General features: G+C 37.9%; 1 protein-coding gene across 6 annotated transcripts in view; it reads left to right on the top strand.

The window, feature by feature from the left end:
- Nucleotides 1–24,116, top strand: part of CEMIP2 (cell migration inducing hyaluronidase 2) — a 78,596-nt gene that overhangs the window by 39,271 nt on the left and 15,209 nt on the right. For all 6 annotated transcript variants that reach the window (XR_004350316.1, XR_004350317.1, XM_032634551.1 and 3 more), the window contains 6 exons: nucleotides 10,843–10,974; nucleotides 12,710–12,745; nucleotides 13,507–13,662; nucleotides 16,210–16,387; nucleotides 18,595–18,810; nucleotides 22,647–22,855. Coding sequence is in view for 4 of the 6 variants with exons in the window: in XM_032634551.1 (XP_032490442.1) it covers nucleotides 10,843–10,974; nucleotides 12,710–12,745; nucleotides 13,507–13,662; nucleotides 16,210–16,387; nucleotides 18,595–18,810; nucleotides 22,647–22,855 (927 nt within the window). In the remaining 2 variants the exon portion in view is untranslated. The remainder of the gene's footprint in view (nucleotides 1–10,842; nucleotides 10,975–12,709; nucleotides 12,746–13,506; nucleotides 13,663–16,209; nucleotides 16,388–18,594; nucleotides 18,811–22,646; nucleotides 22,856–24,116) is intronic.

Consider the following 24,116-nt stretch of genomic DNA (forward strand, 5'->3'; position numbering starts at 1 on the left):
AAACTTTCTGAGTTAAGCTGTTGCGCTCTTTCTCCAGTAACATGTTTAAACTGAAGTTTTCAGGGTTTGTAGGAGGGTTTTGGAAAAACATTTATTTTGCTGTTCTAGGTCCTGTGGCTGGGCTTTTCATCTTATTGAGATGCCAAAGAAATTGATGCTTTTTCTCTTTTTGACAGTTGTAAATTGATGTTAGAGAGAGTTGTAGAAAGAGAAAGAAAAAGAAGAGAGATATGTTGAAAAAGGGTTCAAAATTTGGCCAAAAGTAGAACATGATTCATTGAAAAACAAGTTAAGCTAAGATGTTTTAATATAACCCCTGAAAACCAAGGCATATATAATTTATTGTTAGTGGTCAAAGTGGAATGTTGCGTTAAATCTATTTCAAAGGGAAAAGTCTCAAACTTGATGATTAAGCTAGTTCTGGTTCAGTTCTTCGTAGTCTCAGATTCATATCATAGCTGGACTATGTGTTACTCTCCTTTATAACCACAAAATGTGGTTAGGATATGGATCAGCATTTCAACAAAGTTTTTTTTTTACATGCTGTATATGAGCCAAAATAAATAAAATATCTCCAATGGAAACAAAATTTTCTGGAAAAGATGGCAACTTAAGGTCATATTCAGTAGAAGCTGTGTACATGTTATTTTTCTATACTTCAAGTTGATTGACCAACTAAAGGATCTGAAAGGGTTCTAGATTTAATAGGGTCTGTTGACAGTTATTTAAGAAAAGGATGACAGGCGCTATTGTTCACAAGGGAATAAAGTAGGAGTCACACTGGAGGTTGGTAAAGCAGAATCCTTGTGACACAGTAATAAAGGTCAGGAGAAAACTGGGCAAATAAGTTAGTAAAATTAGTCATTGTTAAAGGTCAAGGTGAGCCTGAAATGTATTAAAGCAATGATCAGAAAACATTTGACAAGTGGAGAAATTGTAGGCATTGTTTAAATAAAACACAAGGAAGGTACTGGACACCTAATAGCTGGGCAAGGTATGACATGGAAAAAGAGGAGATAAACTTGAGATGAAAAAGGAGCATACAGATGACAACAAATTATGAACCAAAAAGAGAATATTAACTGACAAAACAAACTTTGCTAGAAGATTGCTGCTGCTTTTTAAGAGTTTATTGTAACTGGTAGAACTAATAATGTGTACTTTGCTAAGTTAGTATTAACAGAAAAATCTTTATACACAGCACAATTGACTCTCTTATCTGCCTTAAAAAATTACATGTGTGTGTATAAATGGATGGATGAGAAAATATATTTCAGAGTCTATTGATATTTTCATTATACTTGACAATAAAACAACTTGTTCATAGTGGCCTAAGAAGTTCTTTACCGTGTGTGAGTGTATGATATTATGATAATGGTATTCTTTCCTCTGCTCTCTATTACTTTTATTACTAGTTTATAAATACATACATATTGGTAAGGAATTAGACTCCATTTGGAAGTTGTTATTGAAAAGAACTGATTATAGGAGAGGAGTAACAAGACATTTGACAGCTAGTATATACATTTAATTTTGTATAAACTAATGTATAAGATATGCCCTCATGCATTCATGCAGTTCAGACATGAGTAAAAATGATAAAACTCAAACACAAATGAGTAATAATCCAGCCCATGAATTAAACATCAGACTCATGGGATCCAGAAGATATTTAGTCTATTCATCAAAGGGGAAGTTAACCTAATTGTTAATCAGATGAGCCTTTCCTTGTGTCTTCAAGATATGAAATTACAGGAATCCAAAGACGGGATATTTTAAATCCAGAAAGCTCCCAGTTTAAGATTGGGAAATTTCATCTAAAAGGGTAAAAGAGCATGAGAACCAACTAGTGCATTTAAAGCAGAGGACAATTAAGGGAGAGTTGGGAAGTGTGCTGAAGGCTTATACATGAAGGTGATAGAAAATTAACTGCATTTTCTACATACCAAGTGGGAAAGAGGATGAAAAATAAAGGTTATCTGAGCAAGTGGTCAGTGATTTATATGGATAGAAATTTCAGAAAAAATGAGACGGCTACAGCAGAAAATCAGATGTTGCTTTACTGTACTTTTTTTTTTTTTTCTTTTTGGCTTTCTTTTAGAACATTGTGTAGTTTCCTTACCAGAACTCTTCCATCTGCTTGATATTATGTGATGACTGCAAAGCTGTTTGGCAGCAACTACAATGCCAGAAGAGTGGGTGGTGGCTCAGAGTCAGACTTTTTACCCCTTAGGTCAGAGCCATTTAGTGTAAGGGCTTATGTACACAATCTAAGGGTGGATGTAGCGCTTTCTAGATTGGTCTCCTTACCATCCGTTCACCATTATCCTTTCACCAAGTAGCAGCTAGTGACCAGTTAAAAAGTGAAATCCGGTTATATCACTGCCCTGACTCCATGTTTCTGATGACTTTCCATCACATTTATTTATCCACCTGCTTTATTGAGGTATGATTGACATGTAAAAAGCTGTGCATATATAATGTATAGAACTCGGTAAGTTTGGAGATAAGTACACACCCATGAACTCTCAAGGGCATAGACTTATCCATCACCTGCCAAAGTTTCCTTCTACCTCCTTTATGGTCATTATTTTTTTAATTTAAAAAAATTAAATTTTTTGTGGAGAGATCACTTACCTGAAGATCTACTCTCAGCAAATTTTAAGTATACAATACAGTATTTTTAGCTATAGGCACTATGCTGTAGAGTAGATCTCTAGACTTTATTTATCTTACATAACTAAACCTTTTGTGCCCCTTTGACTATCACTTCGCCATTTCCTCCTCCCTCCAGCCCCTGGCAACCACCATTCTATTTTTACCTTTGCATTTAGAATAAAGAACCACACCCTTGCCTGGCACATGCCTTCCTGTCTATCCTCTCCCTCTTGGTTCTTACTTACCAGCCAATCTGCTTATTGTCCCTTGAATATGCCAAGCTCACTCATGCCTAAGGACCTTTGCACTTGCTGTCTTCTGGGCATAGCTGCTTCTCAAATCATACATATTTGATGATCACCTACCATGTGCCAGCAACTTTCATAGTGATGTTTGTGCAAATGATGTTTCTTTAACGTATGATTGAAAATCTCAACCAGCTGAAATGGTTTTTGTAAAGCTGTGTAGTTTTTTCTCTCCCCACCTGCCCAGCTCTGTAAGATTATGATGGAAATGATCTTTTTAAAAATTAGGTGGCCTTATGGAATTATTTGAGTTGTTACAGTTGACAGAGTTTTTTTTGTTGTTTTTTTTGGTGTGGGAGGGGTGCCATGCTGCATAGCATGTGGGATCTTACTTCCCCGACCAGGGATCGAACCCGTGCCCCCTGCAGTGGAAGTGTGGAGTGCTAACCACTGAACCGCCAGGGAATTCCCGGTAAACAGGGTTTTCTGTTTAAGAAAAAAATTTTGAATTTTATTTTATTTTTTTATACAGCAGGTTCTTATTAGTTATCCATTTTATACACATCAGTGTATACATGTCAATCCCAATCTCCCAATTCATCACACACACACACCCCTACCGCTTAACCCCCCTTGGTGTCCATACGTTTGTTCTCTACGTCTGTGTATCAGTTTCTACCCTGCAAACTGGTTCATCTGCACCATTTTTCTAGGTTCCACATGTATACGTTAATATACAATATTTGTTTTTCTCTTTCTGACTTACTTCACTCTGTATGACAGTCTCTAGATGCATCCACCTCTCTACAAATGACCCACTTTCGTTCCTTTTTATGGCTGAGTAATATTCCATTGTATATATGTACCACATCTTCTTTATCCATTTGTCTGTTGATGGGCTTTTAGGTTGCTTCCATGACCTGGCTATTGTAAATAGTGCTGTGATGAACATTGGGGTGCATGTGTCTTTTTGAATTATGGTTTTCTCTGGGTGTATGTCCAGTAGTGGGATTGCTGGGTCATATGGTAGTTCTATTTTTAGTTTTTTAAGGAACCTCCATTCTGTTCTCCATAGTGGCTGTATCAATTTACATTCCCACCAACAGTGCAAGAGGGTTCCCTTTTCTCCACACCGTCTCCAGCATTTGTTGTTTGTAGATTTTCTGATGATGCCCATTCTAAATGGTGTGAGGTGATACCTCATTGTAGTTTTGATTTGCATTTCTCTAATAGTGATGTTGAACAGTTTTTCATGTGCTTCTTGGCCATCTGTGTGTCTTCTTTGGAGAAATGTCTATTTACGTCTTCTGCCCATTTCTTGCTTGGGTTGTTTGTTCTTTTAATATTGAGCTATATGAGCTGTTTATATATTTTGGAGATTAATCCTTTGGTGATTCGTTTGCAAATATTTTCTCCCATTCTAAGGGTCGTCTTTTCATCTTGTTTGTAGTTTCCTTTGCTTTGCAAAAGCTTTTAAGTTTGATTAGGTCCCATTTATTTTTGTTTTTATTTCCATTACGCTAGGAGGTGGATCAAAAAAGATATTGCTGTGATTTATGTCAAAGAGTGTTCTTCCTATGTTTTTCTCTACGAGTTTTACAGTGTCTAGTCTTACATTTAGGTCTCTAATCCATTTTGAGTTTATTTTTGTGTATGGTGTTAGGGAGTATTCTAATTTCATTCTTTTACATGTAGCTGTCCAGTTTTCCCAGCACCACTTATTGAAGAGACTGTCTTTTCTCCATTGTATATCCTTGACTCCTTTGTCATAGATTAGTTGACCATAGGTGCATGGGTTTATCTCTGGGCTTTCTATTCTGTTCCATTGATCTGTATTTCTGTTTTTGTGCCAGTACCATATTGTCTTGATTACTGTAACTTTGTAGTATAGTATGAAATAAGGGAGTCTGATTCCTCCAGCTCCATTTTTTTCCCTCAAAACTGCTTTGGCTATTCAGGGTCTTTTGTGTCTCCATACAAATTTTAAGATTTTTTGTTCTAGTTCTATAAAAAATGCCATTGATAATTTGATGGGGATTGCATTGAATCTGTAGATTGCTTTGGGTAGTATAGTCATTTTCACAATATTGATTCTTCCAATCCAAGAACATGGTATATCTCTTCATCAGTTTGTATTGTCTTTAATTTTTTTCATCAGTGTCTTATAGTTTTCTGCATACATGTCTTTTGTCTCCCTAGGTAGGTTTACTCCTCAGTATTTTATTCTTTTTGTTGCAATGGTAAATGGGAGTGTTTCCTTAATTTCTCTTTCAGATTTTTCATCATTAGTGTGTAGGAATGCAAGAGATTTCTGCATTAAATTTGTATCCTGCTACTTTACCAAATTCATTGATGAGCTCTAGTAGTTTTCTGGTAGCATCTTTAGGATTCTCTATGTATAGTATCATGTCATCTGCAAACAGTGACAGTTTTACTTCTTCTTTTCCAATTTATATTCCTTTTATTTCTTTTTCTTCTCTGATTCCTGTGCTATGTTGAATAATAGTGGTGAGAGTGGACATCCTTGTCTTGTTCCTGATCTCAGGAGATGCTTTCAGTTTTTCACCATTGAGAATGATGTTTGTCGTGGCTTTGTCATATATGGCCTTTATTATGTTGAGGTAGATTCCCTCTGTGCCCACTTTCTGGAGAGTTTTTATCATAAATGGGTGTTGAATTTTGTCAAAAGCTTTTTCTGTATCTATTGAGATGATCATATGGTTTTTCTTCTTCAATTTGTTAATATGGCGTATCACATTGATCGATTTGCGTATATTGAAGAATCCTTGCATCCCTGGGATAAATCTCAGTTGATCATGGTGCATGATCCTTTTAATGTGTTATTGGATTCTGTTTGCTAGTATTTTGTTGAGGATTTTTGCATCTATATTCATCAGTGATATTGGTCTGTCCTTTTGTTTTCTTGTAGTATCTTTGTCTGTTTTTGGTATCCGGGTGATGGTGGCCTCATAGAATGAGTTTGGGAGTGTTCCTTCCTCTGCAATTTCTTGAAAGAGTTTGAGAAGAATCGGTGTTATCTATTCTCTAAATGTTTGATAGAATTCATCTGTGAAGCCATCTGGTCCTGGACTTGTTTGTTGGAAGTTTTTTGGAAGATTTTTAATCACAGTTTCAATTTCATTACTTGTGATTGGTCTGTTCATATTTTCTATTTCTTCCTGGTTCAGTCTTGGAAGGTTATGCTTTTCTAAGAATTTGTCCATTTCTTTGAGGTTGTCCATTTTATTGGCATAGAGTTGCTTATAGTAGTCTCTTAGGATGCTTTGTATTTCTGTGATGTCTGTTTTAACTTCTCCTTTTTCATTTCTAATTTTTTTGACTTGAGCCCTCTCCCTCTTTTTCTTGATGAGTCTGGCTAATGGTTTATCAATTTTGTTTATCTTCTCAAAGAACCATGTTCTAGTTTTATTGATCCTTGCTATTGTTTTCTTTCTTTCTACTTCGTTTATTTCTGCTCTGATCTTTATGATTTCTTTCCTTCTACAAACTTTGGGTTTTGTTTGTTCATCTCTCTCTAGTTCCTTTAGGTGTAAGGTTAGGTTGTTTATTTGAGATTTTTCTTGTTTCTTGAGGTAGGCTTGTATTGCTATAAACTTCCCTCTTAGAACTGCTGCATCCCATAAGTTTTGGATCATCGTGTTTTCATTGTAGTTTGTCTGTAGGTATTTTTTGATTTCTTCTTTGATTTCTTCAGTGATCTCTTGGTTATATAGTAACATACTGTTTATCCTCCATGTGTTTGTGTTTTTTACATTTTTTTCGCCTGTAATTGATTTCTAATTTCATAGTGTTGTGGTCAGAAAAGGTGCTTGATATGATTTCAGTTTTCTTAAATTTACTGAGGCTTGATTTGTGACCCAAGGTGTGATCTGTCCTGGAGAATGTTCTGTGTGCACTTGAGAAGAAAGTGTAATCTGCTGTTTTTGGATAGAATATCCTATAAATATCAATTAAATCTATCTGGTCTATTGTGTCACTTAAAGCTTCTGTCTCCTTATTAATTTTCTGTTTGGATGATCCGTCCATTGGTGTAAGTGAGGTGTTAATGTCCCCACTATTATTGTGTTACTGTCAATTTCCTCTTTTATAGCTGTTAGCAGTTGCCTTATGTATTGAGGTGCTCCTATGTTGGGTGCATATATATTTATAATTGTTATATCTTCTTCTTGGATTGATCCCTTGATCATTATTTAGTGTCCTTCCTTGTCCCTTGTAACATTATTTATTTTAAAGTCTATTTTATCTGATATGAGTATTGCTACTCCAGCTTTCTTTTGATTTCCATTTGCATGGATTTCTTTTTCCATCTCCTCACTTTCAGTCATATGTGTCCCTAGGTCTGAAGTGGGTCTCTTGTAGACAGCATATATATGGGTCTTGTTTTTGTATCCATTCAGCGAGCCTGTGTCTTTTGGTTGGAACGTTTAATCCATTCACGTATAAGGTAATTATTGATATGTATGTTCCTATTAGCATTTTCTTAATTGTTTTGGGTTTGTTTTTGTAGGTTCTTTTCTTCTCTTGTGTTTCCTGCCTAGAGAAGTTCCTTTAGCATTTGTTGTAGAGCTGGTTTGGTATTGCTGAATTCTCTTAGCTTTTGCTTGTCTGTAAAGCTTTTGATTTCTCCGTCAAATCTGAATGATATCCTCGCCAAGTTAAGTAATCTTGGTTGTAGTTTCTTCCCTTTCATCACTTTAAATATATCATGCCACTCCCTTCTGGCTTGTAGAGTTTCTGCTGAGAAATCAGCTGTTAACCTTATGGGAGTTCCCTTGTATGTTATTTGTTGTTTCTCCCTTGTTGCTTTCAATAATTTTTCTTTTTCTTTAATTTTTGTGAATTTGATTACTATGTGTCTCATTGTGTTTCTCCTTGGGTTTATCCTGCGTGGAGTTCTCTGCACTTCCTGGATTTGGGTGGCTATTTCCTTTCCCATGTTATGGAAGTTTTCAACTATAATCTCTTCAAATATTTTCTCACGTCCTTCCTCTCTGTCTTCCTGTGTTGTGACCCGTATTATGTGAATGTTGTTGCGTTTAATGTTGTCCCAGAGGTCTCTTAGGCTGTCTTCATTTCTTTTCATTCTTTTTTCTTTATTCTGTTCCGTGGCAGTGAATTCCACCGTTCTGTCTTCCAGGTTCCTTATGCGTTCTTCTGCCTCAGTTATTCTGCTACTGATTCCTTCCAGTGTATTTTCCATTTCAGTTATTGTATTGTTCATCTCTGTTTGTTTGTTCTTTAATTCTTCTAGTTGTTTGTTCTTTAATTCTTCTAGGTCTTTGTTAAACATTTCTTGCATCTTCTATATCTTTGCCTCCATTCTTTTTCTGAGGTCCTGGATCATCTTCACTATCATTATTCTGAATTCTTTTTCTAGAAGGTTGCATATCTCCACTTCATTTAGTTGTTTTCTGGGGTTTTATCTTGTTCCTTCATCTGTTACACAGTCCTCTGCCTTTTCATTTTGTCCCTGTTTCTGTGACTGTCCCTGTTTTCGTTCCACAGGCTGCAGAATTGTAGTTCTTCTTGCTTCAGCTGTCTGCCCTCTGGTGGATGAGGCTATCTAAGAGGCTTGTGCAAGTTTCCTGATGCGAGGGACTGGTGGTGGGTAGAGCTGGGTGTTGCTCTGGTGGGCACAGCTCAGTAAAACTTTAATCTGCTTGTCTGCTGATGGGTGGAGCTGGGTTCCCTCCCTGTTCGTTGTTTGGCCTGAGGCAACCCAACACTAAACCCTACCCGGACTTTGCTGGGGCTAATGGCAGACTCTGGGAGGGCTCACACCAAGGAGTACTTCCCAGAACTTTTGCTGCCAGTGTCCTTGTCCCCATGGTGAACCACAGCCACCCCCTGCCTCTGCAGGAGACCCTCCAACCCTAGCAGGTACGTCTGGTTCAGTCTCCTATGGGGTCACTGCTCCTTCCCCTGGGTCCTGATGCGCACACTACTTTGTGTGTGCCCGCCAAGAGTGGAGTCTCTGTTTCTCCCAGTCCTGTCAAAGTCCTGCAGTCAAATCCTGCTAGGCTTCAAAGTCTGATTCTCTAGGAATTCCTCCTCCCGTTGCCAGCCCTCCAGCTTGGGAAGCATGACGTGGGACTCAGAACCTTCACTTCAGTGGGTGGACTTCTGTGGTATAAGTGTACTCCAGTTTTTGAGTCAACCACCCAGCAGTTATAGGATTTGATTTTCTTGAGATTGAGCCCTTCCTGCCATCTCATTGTGGCCTCTCGTTTGTCATTGGATGTGGAGTATCTTTTTGGTGAGTTCCATTGTCTTCCTGTCATTGATTGTTCAGCAGTTAGTTGTGATTCCGTTGCTCTCGCAGGAGGGAGTGAGCGCACGTCCTTCTACTCCGCCATCTTGAACCAATCTCCCTGGTTAACAGTTTTTTTTGTTTTGTTTTGTTTTGTTTTGTTTTTTGTGGTACGCGGGCCTCCCACTGTTGTGGCCTCTCCCGTTGTGGAGCACAGGCTCCGGACGCGCAGGCTCAGCGGCCATGGCTCACGGGCCCATCCACTCCACGGCATGTGGGATCTTCCCAGATCGGGGCACGAACCCGTGTCCCCTGCATCAGCAGGCGGACTCTCAACAACTGCGCCACCAGGGAAGCCCCTGGTTAACAGTTTTTGATACCAATTTTTTTTGCCTTTTCAATAAGGTCCTTGTAAATATTTTACAAGGACAAGAAAGAAAAAGTAACATTCAGTCTTTATAATTAATAAGTCAATGCAATACAATCTTTTTTTAAGTGCTGATACATTTTTCTTTATATTTTTTATTATAGTAGATTTACCATATTAGTTTCAGGTGTACAACATAGTGATTCAATATTTTTATAGATTATACTCCATTTAAAGTTATATAAAAGAATAGCTAGATTTCCCTGTGCTGTACAATATATCCTTGTTGCTTATTTATTTCATACATAGTAGTTTGTATGTCTTAATTCCATACCCTTAATGTTGCCCCCCCATCTACTCTCTCCTCACTGGTAACTAGTAGTTTGTTCTCTGTGTCTGTGAGTCTGTTTCTGTTTTGTTATATTCATTTGTTTGTTTTATTTTTTAGGTTACACTTATAAGTGATAATATAGAGTATTTGTCTTTCTCTGTCTGACTTATTTCACTAAGTAGAATACCCTTTAGGACCATCCACGTTGCAAATGGCAGAATTTCATTCTTTTTTATGGCTGAATAATATTCCATAAGTATAATCTATTTAAAATTTAGGCTTTTTAAAGATATTGAATCCAGTTTTCTCTCTATCTAAAGCATTTCACCAGCACACAACTCAAATAATACTCTGCTTCACATATATGTATGTTGAAATATATGATTAATTTTCTCAGTAAGTTTATATTAATATCATGTAGCTTGAGAATTTGTGAAAACATAGTATATTTCCTGGTCTGAGGTTTTTCTGTTTATTTTTTTATTTTTTATTTTTTTGTGGTATGCGGGCCTCTCACTGTTGTGGCCTCTCCCGTTGCGGAGCACAGGCTCCAGATGCGCAGGCTCAGCGGCCATGGCTCACGGCCCGCCCCCACCCCAGACCGGGGCACGAACCCGTGTCCCCTGCATCGGCAGGCGGACTCTCAACCATTGCGCCACCAGGGAAGCCCTCTGTTTATTTTTGAAATGGTTTCAGTGCTTAGAGTGTTCTGTAATGTCCCTTTTATAATATAAATTGATTAAAAATAAACTATGAAATATGAAAGCAGTTCTCTGCAAATTTGTATTTTTTTTCAATATTTGAAATGTAAATAATTAAGTTGTGTCTTAAGGAGTTTTTTTTTAAGTTTAGTTTTGTTCAAAGTTAAATTCTGCTTTTTGACACTTAAGTTTATAGTCGTAAGTAGCTTATTTACATTGCCTTTTCATTACTCTTTTTAAAAATCCTTTTTTTTTCTCCTAACCCCAAGGTTTCGGCCTCATCAGGATGCAGACCCTGAAAAGCCACGTGTTGCTGCTTTAATTGACAGGCTCATTGCTTTTAAAAATAATGATAACGGAGCTTGGATCAGAGGAGGAGACATTGTCGTTCAGAATTCAGCGTGGGTATTGTCTATGAAATTATTATCTGATGACACTGATGTATTTATTTTTTAAGGCTTTTTAAAAAACCCAGTAGACTGAAAGTACAGTGGAGTTTCTGGAATCATAGTATCATTACTAATAGAAAAGCTCTGAGGAAATATGCCAGCATTAACTGACTGCAAATGTTTGGAATTGTCTCATTCTGCTGCTTATATTGGAACTGAACTTGTCTGGTGACATGAGAGCTTTTTGATGAGATTAAACAGAAACTGGGACTTTAACTTTATGTAACAAACATGGTCTATGTCAGAGAGCTAAATAAAGATTTTGAAACTACCTGCATTTTTTTCCTTCCTTTTGGAAACTCAGTTTCCTGATGCTCTTCCACTGCCATTCAAAACAAAAGTTTTGAATTCTCCCTTAATAAGTCTGTTGACTTATGTCTTAACATGACTTGAGGCAGTAAGCATCTCACTTCTTTTCCATTTGTATAATTTTAGGAGAAGTCTGATGTATGTTGAGGTAAGATTTGGTGTTCAGGAGTCTAGAAAAATGTTTTTTTCTGGCTGGTACTGACATTAGCTGCTTGGCATTTTACCATCATCTCTGACTTGTATCATTGCAAAAAAAATGGATATTGTATAAAATCTGTAGAAATAGCTTGGGTATTAATGTTGAAAAGTTTTTTTTTTTTTTTTTTTGCGGTACGCCGACCTCTCACTATTGTGGCCTCTCCCACTGCGGAGCACAGGCTCCGGACGCGCAGGCTCAGTGGCCATGGCTCACGGGCCCAGCCGCTCCGCGGCATGTGGGATCTTCCTGGACTGGGGCATGAACCCGTGTCCCCTGCATCGGCAGGCGGACTCTCAACCACTGTGCCACCAGGGAAGTCCTGTTGAAAAGTTTTGAAGAGAATACCATGATCTGATTGTTAAAAATTAGTCGTTCCTTGGTATCCGTGGGGGATTGGTTCCAGGACTCCCCATGGGTACCAAAATCTTGATGCTCAAGTTCCTTATGTAAAATGGCATAGTATTTGCATATAACCTACACACATCCTCCTGTATACTTTAAATCAGCTCTATTACTTATTATATCCAAGACAATGTAAATGCTATCTAAATAGTTGTAAATGCAATGTAAATGCTATGTAAATAGTTGCCAGCACTGGACAAATGTAAGTTTTGCTTTTTGGAATTTTCCAGAATTTTTTGTTTAATATTTCTGATCCACAGTTGGTTGAATCTGTGGGTGCAGAACCCACAGATATAGGGGCCAAGTATAATGATAAAAATTATAATTATAGCTAACACTTACCTGCTGCTTACTCTGTGCCAGACATTGTTCTAAATAGTTGACACTAATTAGCATTTTAATGCTTTCAAGTATACTCTGAGGAAGCTTATATTATTATTTCAACCTTTAGGTGAGAAAACTGAGGGGCAAACAGGTTGAATAACTTGCCCAAGGTCACACAGCCGGTAATAGGTAAAGCTGAGATTGGAACCAGGTGGCTTCACTGTGGAGCCTATGCTTTTCATTATTGGAAAGTGAAATTTTGGTGTAGTCTTGGACAGTAAACATTACTGGAACTTCCTGGATTTTATGACAATTAAATATTTTGAGAGAATTACCTCTTCTTATATGATGTGATAAATTAAATATATAAATTAAATAAATTAAATAAAATAAATAAATAAAATAAATTAAAATATAAATTAAAATGTTCCCTCATTCTCTTTTTTCTTATAGATTTGCAGATAATGGAATAGGACTGACCTTTGCCAGGTTTGTAATCACTTTAAAAAATACTTACCTGATTATTTTAAAGCTGTAAGGTAGAATAACCTTGATATATATTTTTTGATAACACAGGAATGTTATATTATTTATTAACATTAAAAAAATTAGCACTCACTTCCTGATGCCACTTTAGGGCCAAAAATACATTTTTATTGATTAATTGAATTTATACCAAAGTAGGAGATGAATCTAGCTGGAATTACACAGAAGGGTAGGCCCACCATATTTTTTGCTTAAAAGAAAACACTTGATCTTTAGATTAAAGATCTTAAAAAGTAGGGGAATAAAGAGGAAGGGAGTAAAAGTTGGGAGCAGATTAAATATTTTCTTTCTTAGAAGTTGGTCTAATTTCACAGTGGTCTTTAAGAACTAAACTTTTTATGTTATATATTTTTCTCCAGATAACAGTTATTCTCATTGCCATCTTAAACATGCTTGTCCTCTAATTATTGTCCAGGGCAAGTTTATTCTCCTCATTTGCAGTATTGTTGCTTGGTACTGAAATAATTAGTTGTTCCTGTAAATTAAATCTCATTTGTTTAAATCTAATTTGCCAAGCACATATTAATTTATAAGAGGTATGTTCAATTTTGAGGCACCTTTTGATGACTCACTAATACGTATCAGAAAAAGCTACTGGCTACCTTGACAATTTTTAGGTTTTTAAAGTTATAGCTTGCCTTCATTTGAGGGTCAATTTAAATTTCCTAGAGATGTGTGGTTAATGATTATTCTCATTTTAACAGTGACGGAAGCTTCCCAAGTGATGAAGGTTCCAGCCAAGAGGTATCTGAATCTCTCTTTATTGGGGAGAGCAGGAATTACGGATTTCAGGGTGGTCAGAACAAGTATGTAGGCACTGGAGGAATAGACCAGAAGCCTCGGACGTTACCCAGGAACAGGTAAGCATTGCTTTATCAGAGGAGTGTTAAATTTAAACAATAAATGAAAACCTAACCCCCTTACAAAAGTTTCTGTAATAATCCTGTATCGATTGGTTCCCACTGTGACACTTTTCCGACCTTATTATTATTAAAACTATTATTCTTGTTGTTATTATTGCTATTACTATTGTGTGTATTATCCTCTGGAATTCTGGAGCGTTAACTATTAAACACTTTATAGATTTCATTATCAATTTTATAATGAAGGAACCTATCTTGTTTATCCTTCCTGTATAAGGCCTTATATAAGCTGGTAATCTTTTTTTTTTCTTTCTTGAGAGAACTGCCAAACCATAAACTATGGACATTGAGTCAGTTTTCCCTCAATATGTGATGCTAGTTTTCAGAAATAGCCACTGGAAAAAGGAAACTACCTATTGAAAAGAGTCCTAGAAAATGAGGTGATAGATGCCAAAGCTGACTCAAAACGTAACCACAGGTGTATAATTAACAGTGTTTCAGATGTTGAAAGGGTATGGGGGTAGACTTTTGGCATGTTTTCTTCCAAAATAATCACAGTCATTAAAATAGTACTTAGTACTAGAAAGATTCTTCAGAACTTTTAGGGAACTATTACCTAATTAATCTGTACCTCAGTTCTGAGACACAGTTTGGAGTTGTCATTTTACTCGCAGGAAAACCAGGTAGAGAAAAACTAGTGTTCTAAAGGCCTTACATTGGAGCTAATGTCAGAACTTATCAAACATCAATTCCCTTAAAGCTATACCCTGTGTCTGGATATTGGGCTAGGACAGGTCAGGGGGATGGGGCAAACATAGTTGGCTTTGGGGGACGGGTAATGAATGTTGGCCGAAGGGCTTAACTAGCTTCTGGCAAAGGGCAGTCTATGCTTGGCTCCTCTTGCCTGTGTTTGTTGTTGGGAAATATTGAACGTCTTTACTATATGCTATGCTATGTGTAGAACTCCTGTTAGACTGTGGAAGCCACTGGGACAGGAACTTCATGGATTTTTAATGGCAAACATTTATTAAATGCTTATGATGTATCAGGCCCTGTTCTAAAATACTTTATTATTCAGTTAATCCTTGCAAAGCCCAGTGAGGTAGGTGCTGTCATCATCCTGCTTTATAAGTGAGTAACTTACTAAAAATAGCTAAGGTGGGACTCGAACCCTGTTAGTTTGGCTTCAGTGCTCTGCTCTTTACAATTAGGCTAAAGCTGCCTCTTCTAATATGTAAATTAAAGAAAAAAGGCTGTATTAGTTGGGTATGGGCTGCAGTAAAAATGGTGGCCAATTCAATTCCATTATTTTTATTTTACACTGGCCTTTAGTTTTATTTCAAAATGCTATTGCTTCTTTGCCAAGGAGGAATTTTCGAAATGAAGATTCCTAGTTGGTCAATGGATCCAGTTTTTATTTTACTGTATCTTTACAACCTTTTCTATGGCAGAGGACCGTTTTGTGATGTATCCTTGGAAAAACATCAGGAGGCATAGATTTTTTTTTTTTTTTACATCTTTATTGGAGTATTATTGCTTTACAATGGTGTGTTAGTTTCTGGTTTATAACAAAGTGAATCAGTTATACATATACATATGTCCCCATATCTCTTCCCTCGTGCATCTCCCTCCCTCCCACCCTCCCTATCCCACCCCTCTAGGTGGTCACAGAGCATCGAGCTGATCTCCCTGTGCTTTGCGGCTGCTTCCCACTAGCTATCTATCTTACGTTTGGTAGTGTATATATGTCTAGAGGCATAGATTTTTAAGTAGGCTATTTGATTTGCTTGCTAGCATCTATGTTTTTATTGTAAAACACCACCAAGCTGTAAACTAATTAGTTGCTATAGAAGTCCTCTGCAATGCCAGTAAGAGCGTAATAAGGGAAAAACCTAAGGGATCCAGAATATTATGGGTTTTGTACGTTAATTACGGTTAATAATATATGATTAGTAGGTTAAGGAGTTGTGTTGGAACAGAAAGGAGTAAAATGAATAAAACGAATTTCTCAATCTAGCCATCCCCTTTGACATAGTAAACCTTGCAGACTTACACTTTTGTACTTTTAAGCATATCATTTCTCCTTCCTACTATCATTTAGTGGCTTGAAAGGAGGTTCTCTCTGTTTAAGCACAGATTTGTCTTTTTTTCTCATGCTAGAGATTTTGGGACTAAAGCTAAAGTGTATGAGTTATCAAAGAAAAGATCTTAACTGAGTTGATTCAAGGAAGCCAAGTCACCTTTTCAGACAAGCCTCCATTCTATCCAAAATAGCATCTCTCTTCTACCCAGTCTATTGTATTACCATGTCTTTACTTTCTTTAAGCACTTATTATCTGAAATTGTCCATTGTTTTTCTGTTTGCCTTTCTCACTGCAGTGTAGGTTTCATTTGATTGGAGCTCTTGCTTGGTTACCACTGTATCCTAGAATTGTGCTTGGTGTATATGGGATATTCAACAGTATTTATAAAACAAGTACGCAAGTGAAGTGCTGTTAAAGGGACGGGCCCATATGCATTAAACAAAATCTTGTATCTCAACAGGACATTCCCAATTAGAGGCTTTCAGATCTATGATGGGCCCATTCATGTCACCAGGTGCACTTTCAAACAATATGTGCCAACTCCAGATAGGCATACCAGTGCTATTGGCTTCCTCATGAAGAATTCTTGGCAGATAACCCCCAGGAATAACATCTCCCTTGTGAAGTTTGGTCCACATGTAAGTATGTTCTCATGGTTCCTACACAGTGAGTATGGTGGGTAGAAGAGGGATGGCACATTTCCAAAGACGAAAACACAAACGAAGGGTTCGCACTGAGTTTTTACGATTGGGAGGAGAAATCTATGCAAGAGCAACTCCTAATTCCAGGTACTCTGTCCTGCTGAGTTCAAGGTGAGAACAGAAGTCCCATGTGACCTGGGGTATTTCTGATATTCTGGTGATATCTTCAAAAGGAAAATGACTTAAAGTGATGACACGGGGATGGGAATTGTAGAATTTCATAGGAACAAGAGGACATATAATTTGTAGAAATTCAGTATAATAATCCATGAAGAGATTTGGGTTTTACCTGGTATTTTACTTTTCTGGGGTCTATTCTTCTGGGGAACTAGAGGATAAAAGATTGGGAAAGAAGAGGAATAGTGAGGTGATATGAAACAAATGAGGTTATTTCTTATATGAACTATTGGAAGGGTTTTATGAAGATTGCAAAGAAGACTTAGAGATAATTGTTTACAATGCCGTAGGCCACAGGAATAGTTTTCTTAGTAGTTTCGTCAGTACCCTCTTTACCATTAAAACACAGGACAATCTGATTATATACTCCCAGCCTCACCCCATCTTTCCACTTCTAAGATGACAGTGGTGTAGAGATTGAGCCTCAGACCGTATTGCTTTCTGCTCCCACAGACACAGCCACAGTTGGAAAGTGGCTCGTAGTTCTCTCATTCACGTCCACAGGCAAACTCTGTGGTTGCCCAGTTTAAAGAGAACTTAAGATAGTTTACCAAAGTCTATATGTGGTTTTCATGAATAGCTGAGGCATGGAACAGAGGCACACGTGCAAGCTGGGTTGTCAGCTTGGTTGACTGGTTCTCTTCTAGGCCACATAACTCCAGGGGAAGAGGAAGAGCTACACTGTGGATAGGGTCCCACGTAAATAAATAGGGTGGTTCTTGGATTACCTCTCCAGTGTAGAGGTTAGATGTTCGCTTACTGCCCACGTGGCTCTCCCCATGCACAGAGTTTGGTGATCACTGACATGGTCATACTGAAAAAAAAAGTTTTTAGATGTTTCGTTTGTTGCAGAGTTCTAGAGTTCTAACAGCCTAAGAGAATCCATGCTGTTTAAGTTTAGTGTTTCAGTGTTTCATCAGCCTAGAATTCTCTAACGTGGCAATGCTCTGAAACCATTCATAAAGGGAATGGTCTGTCATATTTGTTATTCCTAAAAAGGTGGACAGTATGCCCTAGACTTCTTTTAGATTTAACCATAGGAGGTATAAGGAAAAAGAGAAAAGAGCCTAGAACTAAGAATTTAGAGCCACTTGTCCCACACATCACTGATTTTCCATTGAGCTGCTTATCATTTAGATGTTCAGCTGATTTTAAGACTTCCCAATAAAAGCGTTATAGAGGTGTATCTGCATGGCTTGAATAACATTAGTAACTTACCACTAATAAGAAGCAGCTAAAGATTATAAAGCATGTAACCTGCAGCCTGCTTTGCAGCTGTGTACTATGTGTTCGATAAGGGCATTGAATTAACATTACCCGACATGAAAATTACTGAGCTGGACTTGGTCTACGTTGAGGGAGAGAGAAGATAACACACTTTTCAACAAGTTGTAGTGAGTCGTGCAGCCATACCAAGGCAACACTTAGATTGTGTTTTAGTTTGGAACTGTACTTACTTTTTGGTGGGAGGAGTCATTAACAAGTTAACTAAAGCATTTGGAGTGAAATAAAATGATTAGCTCAGGAGATAGAACTTATAATAGATTTTTATTTAATTGAGGTATGGTTTGCATACAGGGAAACGCAGAGATCTTAAGTATAAAGTTTATAAGTTTTAACAAATACATATGACTGCATAGTTCCCCTTCCCACAACTATTCTAGTTTCTCTTACCATGGATTAGTTTTATCTGGGGAATAGGTAATAGTTTTTAAGTTAAAAAAAGGGAAAACACCAAAGATGAAATTGAACGCTTGCTGCTTGAACTCTACAAGGCTTTGGGAAATTTTTTTCCCCGTGCATGTCATAATTAATCAAAAATGTTAGTTGACAATTATGCTGTGACTCAGAACTGCTTTAACCTTAAAGTAATTGTAATGGATATGAAGTTGGGTCCTTGCAGGGAATGCTGGCTAACATGGCAGGAGCCCTCATTTTATGATGTCCCTGTTTTTCATTGTTTTCAGGTGTCTCTCAATGTCTTCTTTGGAAAGCCTGGTCCCTGGTTTGAAGATTGTGAGCTAGATGGTGATAAGAACTCCATATTCCATGACATTGATGGCTCTGTGACAGGATACAAGGATGTTTACGTGGGAAGAATTGACAACTACCTGATCCGCCATCCAAGCTGTGTAAATGTTACCAAATGGAATGCAGTGGTGTGCAGTGGGAACTATGCCCAGGTAGGCCAGAACACATCGTGATGCCTGATTCCTTACCAGCTCCTGACAGCACTGCTTCTGTGAGGAGTACTCTTCAGCTCTTCGGGATGATTGATACTTTCCAAAGCATGGGTTTTTTGGGCGGTTCTTTAGGGAAAATAAAAGAAAAAAATTCATTAGGAATCATAGACTCACAGAATTTTATTTAAAGTTCCCCCACTCCAAACCAATTTAAAAGTGAAAAAGTAAGCCCAAGAGAAGTAAGATAACTTGCTCTTGGTTAAATATGGTTGTGTTGTAGTTGGGTTGAGAACCCATATGTCCTGAGTTCCTAGGCCAGGTTTTTTTGCTGTGCTACAGCTGTGTCCCCTGAGAGGGTGTTTCACTCTTTGCTTTCAGGGTTATTATCTCTATTTTATCTCTAAATTAGGGACTCTGACTTGTGAGGCAGAATATCAGTAGATCACACGGAAAGTGAGATGTTCTCAGAAACAGAGCTAGGAATTGGAATGAGTGGATAAGGAAGGAATCCAAGGAAATTCTGCAAATTATATTATGATATAATGTCTATGAAAATATGAAGGGGATGATATAGATTGGGAAACACTTCTTTGAAAACATTAAGCTAGTGTGCAGTTTATTAACTGGATGCCCAGTATAAGAGGATGGAATGATTAGGGAGGTAGTATGTTAAGAGCACAGATGCCAGAACCAGATTGCATGGGTTTGAATTCTGGCTTTGTTATTTCCTTTAATATGAGGTGGGTCAGTTAATTAATTGCTCTGTGCCTCTGCTCAGTGAGGATAATATTAGATCCTCTCGTACATGGCTGTTGTGAGGAGAGAATGCACGAGTATTGGTAAAGCATTTCACCCGTGGCCTAGCACATAGTGAAGTGCTTGCTGCAATTAGTATTATTTGAAGAGCAGGGCTCTAAGTTGCAAAGATGATTTTAATAGTGGTATTTGATGGATGACAGATTGCAGAATGGAGGTACCAGTTGCCCAGAATTTTGAAGAGAGCAGAATTTTATTTCCATATTTTAGAGAATTACATGGTCATATTTAATAATAGATGTTAAGAGAGAGAAAAGAATAGAGGGGGGCTTCCCTGGTGTCGCAGTGGTTGAGAGTCTGCCTGCCGATGCAGGGGACACGGGTTTGTGTCCTGGTCCGGGAAGATCCCACATGCCGCAGAGCGGCTGGGCCCGTGAGCCATGACCGCTGAGCCTGTGTGTCCGGAGCCTGTGCTCCGCACGGTAGAGGCCACAACAGTGAGAGGCCCGCATACCGCAAAAAAAAAAAAAAAAAGAATAGAGAAAAAGGATAATTGGAGCATGGAGAGGAGAATTAGAGGAAGAGCAAAGTATCTTCCAAGGCAGACTGGGCTCTGATAGCCTGAAAGGCAGGAAAGAAGCCTCCCTTGTTAATGTGCTGCTGAGTGCTCTTATTTGCAGGGTGGGTTCTTCCTGGGGAAGTACCAGTTCTGTGACGGAGCCCCTCCACTGAGCTCTGGCTACTTTGCCCATCAAGGGTGTGTTTGTGGCTCCTGCTTTTCAACTTCTTGAGCCCCCTGAGTTTTATGTGGTTTCTACCATCTAAGCTTTCTATAGTGGGAGCTTCTTGGAGCAGAATTCTTTATTACTCTTCAGACTTTGAATCATGACTGTTAAAGAATGCTATGATTCTTAAATTAAAAAAAAAAACCTTAAAAAGATTCTCATTTATAGACAAGACAAAGGGCTTAAGAGGGGTAAAGATTAGAGAGCCTTTTCTGGTTTATTTTAATGGCGTATTAGCTTCTTTGTTGTGGGATTTCTCATCCCCATGGGAGCGAGAGGAGTCATACTTGCCTAAGTTCTGGGAAGGACAAGGAAAGGATGGAGAAATAATTATAGTAAAATAAAGAAGAAGAGAATGTGGTTGGAAATGTGATTTCTTCTTCCATTCGTTTTATTCTTAACCAGAATTGCCCTCTAAAATTAAGTTGACTCATTAATGCCTAAGAAGATATAGTAATTCTAGAATTAAAACAAAGATAAAAAAGCTTTTAATTCTTTAGTAGCTACAGTTTTAGTTAAATTGCTAGCCATGTGTATTCAAAGGTACATGTATCTGTCTTAAAGTGGTATGTGCTCACTCATGAAAACTTTATATTTTATTATAAATGTCTCTATATAGTCTTTGGATTTTCTAAGGTATTTGAGAATGTGAACCTGATAACTTCTAACTTAAAAAGCAAAGTAGTAATTCTATTTTTATTTGAAGGTGAAGAAAGAAAAAAGTATCTAATACTGCCCAGGCGGCTCTGGGAATGGTAGGACAGAAATTTTCTCCTGAGAATTTGGAATTTGGGCTGGGAGCCCAGATATGTAGCCATTTGTTATTTCTTGGATGATGTATAATACTGTATTTTTTTAACAAAAGGTAGAAGCAACTGGATCTCAAGATAGAATAATCATTCTTTAGCTATTTGTAAATATATTTTAATGGGATGTCTGCTCTTTGCTGACCCAAGGGTAGAGGTGCTCAGGGAGAAAGGTGGTAACATAAGGAGAATGTGCCACCTCAAATCCTTCTTGGATTTGGAAGAAGGCAGGATATTTTGGTGCGGGGGTGTATTCTATTATATTTTAACCTATTATATAATGAAATACAGATCAAATATAAACATTTAAATAAAGAATAAATAAATATAATATATTAAGCATATATATTTAAATGTAGTCCCAAAATATATATTTCCTGGGCTTCCCTGGTAGCGCAGGGGTTGAGAGTCCACCTGCCGATGTAGGGGACACGGGTTCGTGCCCCGGTCCAGGAAGATCCCACGTGCCACGGAGCAGCTAGGCCCGTGAGCCATGGCCGCTGAGCCTGCATGTCCGGAGCCTGTGCTCTGCAATGGGAGAGGCCACAACAGTGAGAGGCCCACGTACCGCAAAATAAATAAATAAATAAGTAAATTCCTATCTCTATTTTAATCTTTAAGTGGTGTCAGTAGAGAAGAGTACTATAGTCAAACATGAATGAGAGTTAAGAAGACTTTCTGGCTCAAAGAATTTATAATTGAGGAATCAATATGGATAAAACTGCAGAAATCAGAGAAACAGAAAACATAGAGAAGTAGTGTGGATTAAATGCAACATTCTGCAAATGTTTTAATACTTCTGGGGAATTCTGTTACAGGATACTGATTTGTTTTAGGAAATTGTTCTGAGGTTTGTTCTTTGGAGGATGCATTTGGGGAAGATTTTGTTTTGGCACAGTATGGGGCTCAAATGCCACTGGAATAAATTCAGGGCTTTCAAATCTGCCTCAGTTTAATATGTTTTTCCAGTTTTTGCAGAACACTTTATAACTTTTTTTTTTTTTTAATGGGTGGAAAATGACTTCTTGGGCTGATGTAGGTCATGGAAAATTGAAAGCCAAAGCTCTGAGATATTTTAAATTTCCATCTCTTATTTCAGAGGAAAGTCTTTCAGATTTGACTAGAGGGTATCAGTTTTCACATTAATGTACTAATTTTTTGTATGTGTGTACTTCAGATTGAGGGATTTCTTTGACAGGCTATGTAAACCCACAAAGGTTTTATATTCTAACGAATAAGCTGGCCTGTTGTGGAAGGGATGATGAAGATCTTGGCTACCAGAACACATGGTCTGTTTTTACTATTTCAGCTTAAGCAGGCTTCATTGTAAGTGGAGCTTAGGATGAAGTTGGCTACTACTCAGTCAGTCTGGCACGGATCATAGAATCTCTCTTTGAAAGTAGAGACGTTTGACTTTGTGCTAGATATGTTTTCTTTAGCTATTTAAATTTTCATTCTCTTCCCTTTAATCCTTAATTTCGTTTTGAAGGTCTATGTGCAGACATGGAGCACTCAGAATCTGACTATGACCATCACACGAGATGAGTATCCAGCCTACCCTATGGTGCTCCGGGGAATTAACCAGAAGGCAACCTTTCCACAGTACCAGCCTGTGATCATGCTGGAGAAGGGCTACACCATCCATTGGAATGGGCCAGCACCGAAGACTGCTTTTCTATACCTCATAAACTTCAACAAGTATGCTTCTATTACTGTTATTTCAAATAGTTGGGCAATTAATAATTTAGTGGACAAAAAAAATAACGTATCTCCTTTGTAGCAAGTAAAGAACTTCAACTTTATGTACTTTGTTCCTCCTGTGGGGAGGCTATATATGTTATATTGATGGAATTAAGAGATTGTATAAATTGAATTCTGTCCTATTAAAAACATGTCTTTTTCTCTATGGTCAAGGAGTTGTGGGCAGAAAGCCATTTAACGGTAGGTTTTAATACCGTCTGCTGAATGCTTTAATTCTCTGTAGCTGGGATGGGAATAAATTTTATCTGGTGTTCCAACTGAGCACTCGGTTACCTAGAAAGTAAAAAGATTTTTGAGGCCAAGTTTAGACTTGACAGAAGAGAGTAGTATGACTGATTATTCATGTCAGCAATGGGCAAGAAGTGGAAGAACTGTGGCATGGATAATGCCAGGTATTTGCCATCCCTGCCAGAATGTGAAAGCACCTTTCTATCCCTTCTTGATTTCTCAGTTGTCTGCTCTAATAATATTACTTTCAATCAAGGGCTCTATTTTTACATTAATTTATTTAAGCGTTTACTGTTTGCCAGTTGATATAAAGATGACTGAGAGAAGTACTTGCCCTGCAGGAGCTCACAGTATACAGGTAGAACAAAATTTAAGTAAATAAACCAGTACTATTGTTTAAAGGACAAAAGATAAGAGCAACTATTCTGCCTAAGGGAGTTGGGCCAGGCTGCACTGAGAAGTGATAGCAAGTGATCAGTTTTGTTACAAAAGCAGCAGAGTTGGGAAAGGGCTAGTTCTGCTCAGGGACTGATAGATTGAGTGTGATGGGAGCGTAGGTGGGGGAAGTTACAGAAGATGAGACTAGAAACAAGAGCTGGGACTATCTAGACGTGTGATGGTTAACCCATGGGACTCCATGAAACTGCTCAGATATGTACCTGAAAAATTGGTTTGTTCACCTGACTGGTCATAAAGGCTGACTCGTCAGAACTCTCTTAAAATACCCAATTGGAATGAACAGAGATGGACATAGAACATGTAGGAATTCCCCTCCAAGGATGGCTGAACATCATGGTAGATGCTCTTATTCTGAGATGATAGGCCTCTGGCACATGCTCTAAACTGAACCATTGCTATTTTCCTGTAACACTGGCTGCTGCTTCTCTATGCCCTTGCTGGACAGTTGCACCTTCACTTACTGAGTCAACCAAGCCAAAAAAATCTCAGGACTCATCCTTTCCTCTTTCTT

This window comes from Phocoena sinus, chromosome 6 (genome assembly GCF_008692025.1).
Source record: "Phocoena sinus isolate mPhoSin1 chromosome 6, mPhoSin1.pri, whole genome shotgun sequence".
Classification (NCBI taxonomy): Eukaryota; Metazoa; Chordata; class Mammalia; order Artiodactyla; family Phocoenidae; genus Phocoena; species Phocoena sinus.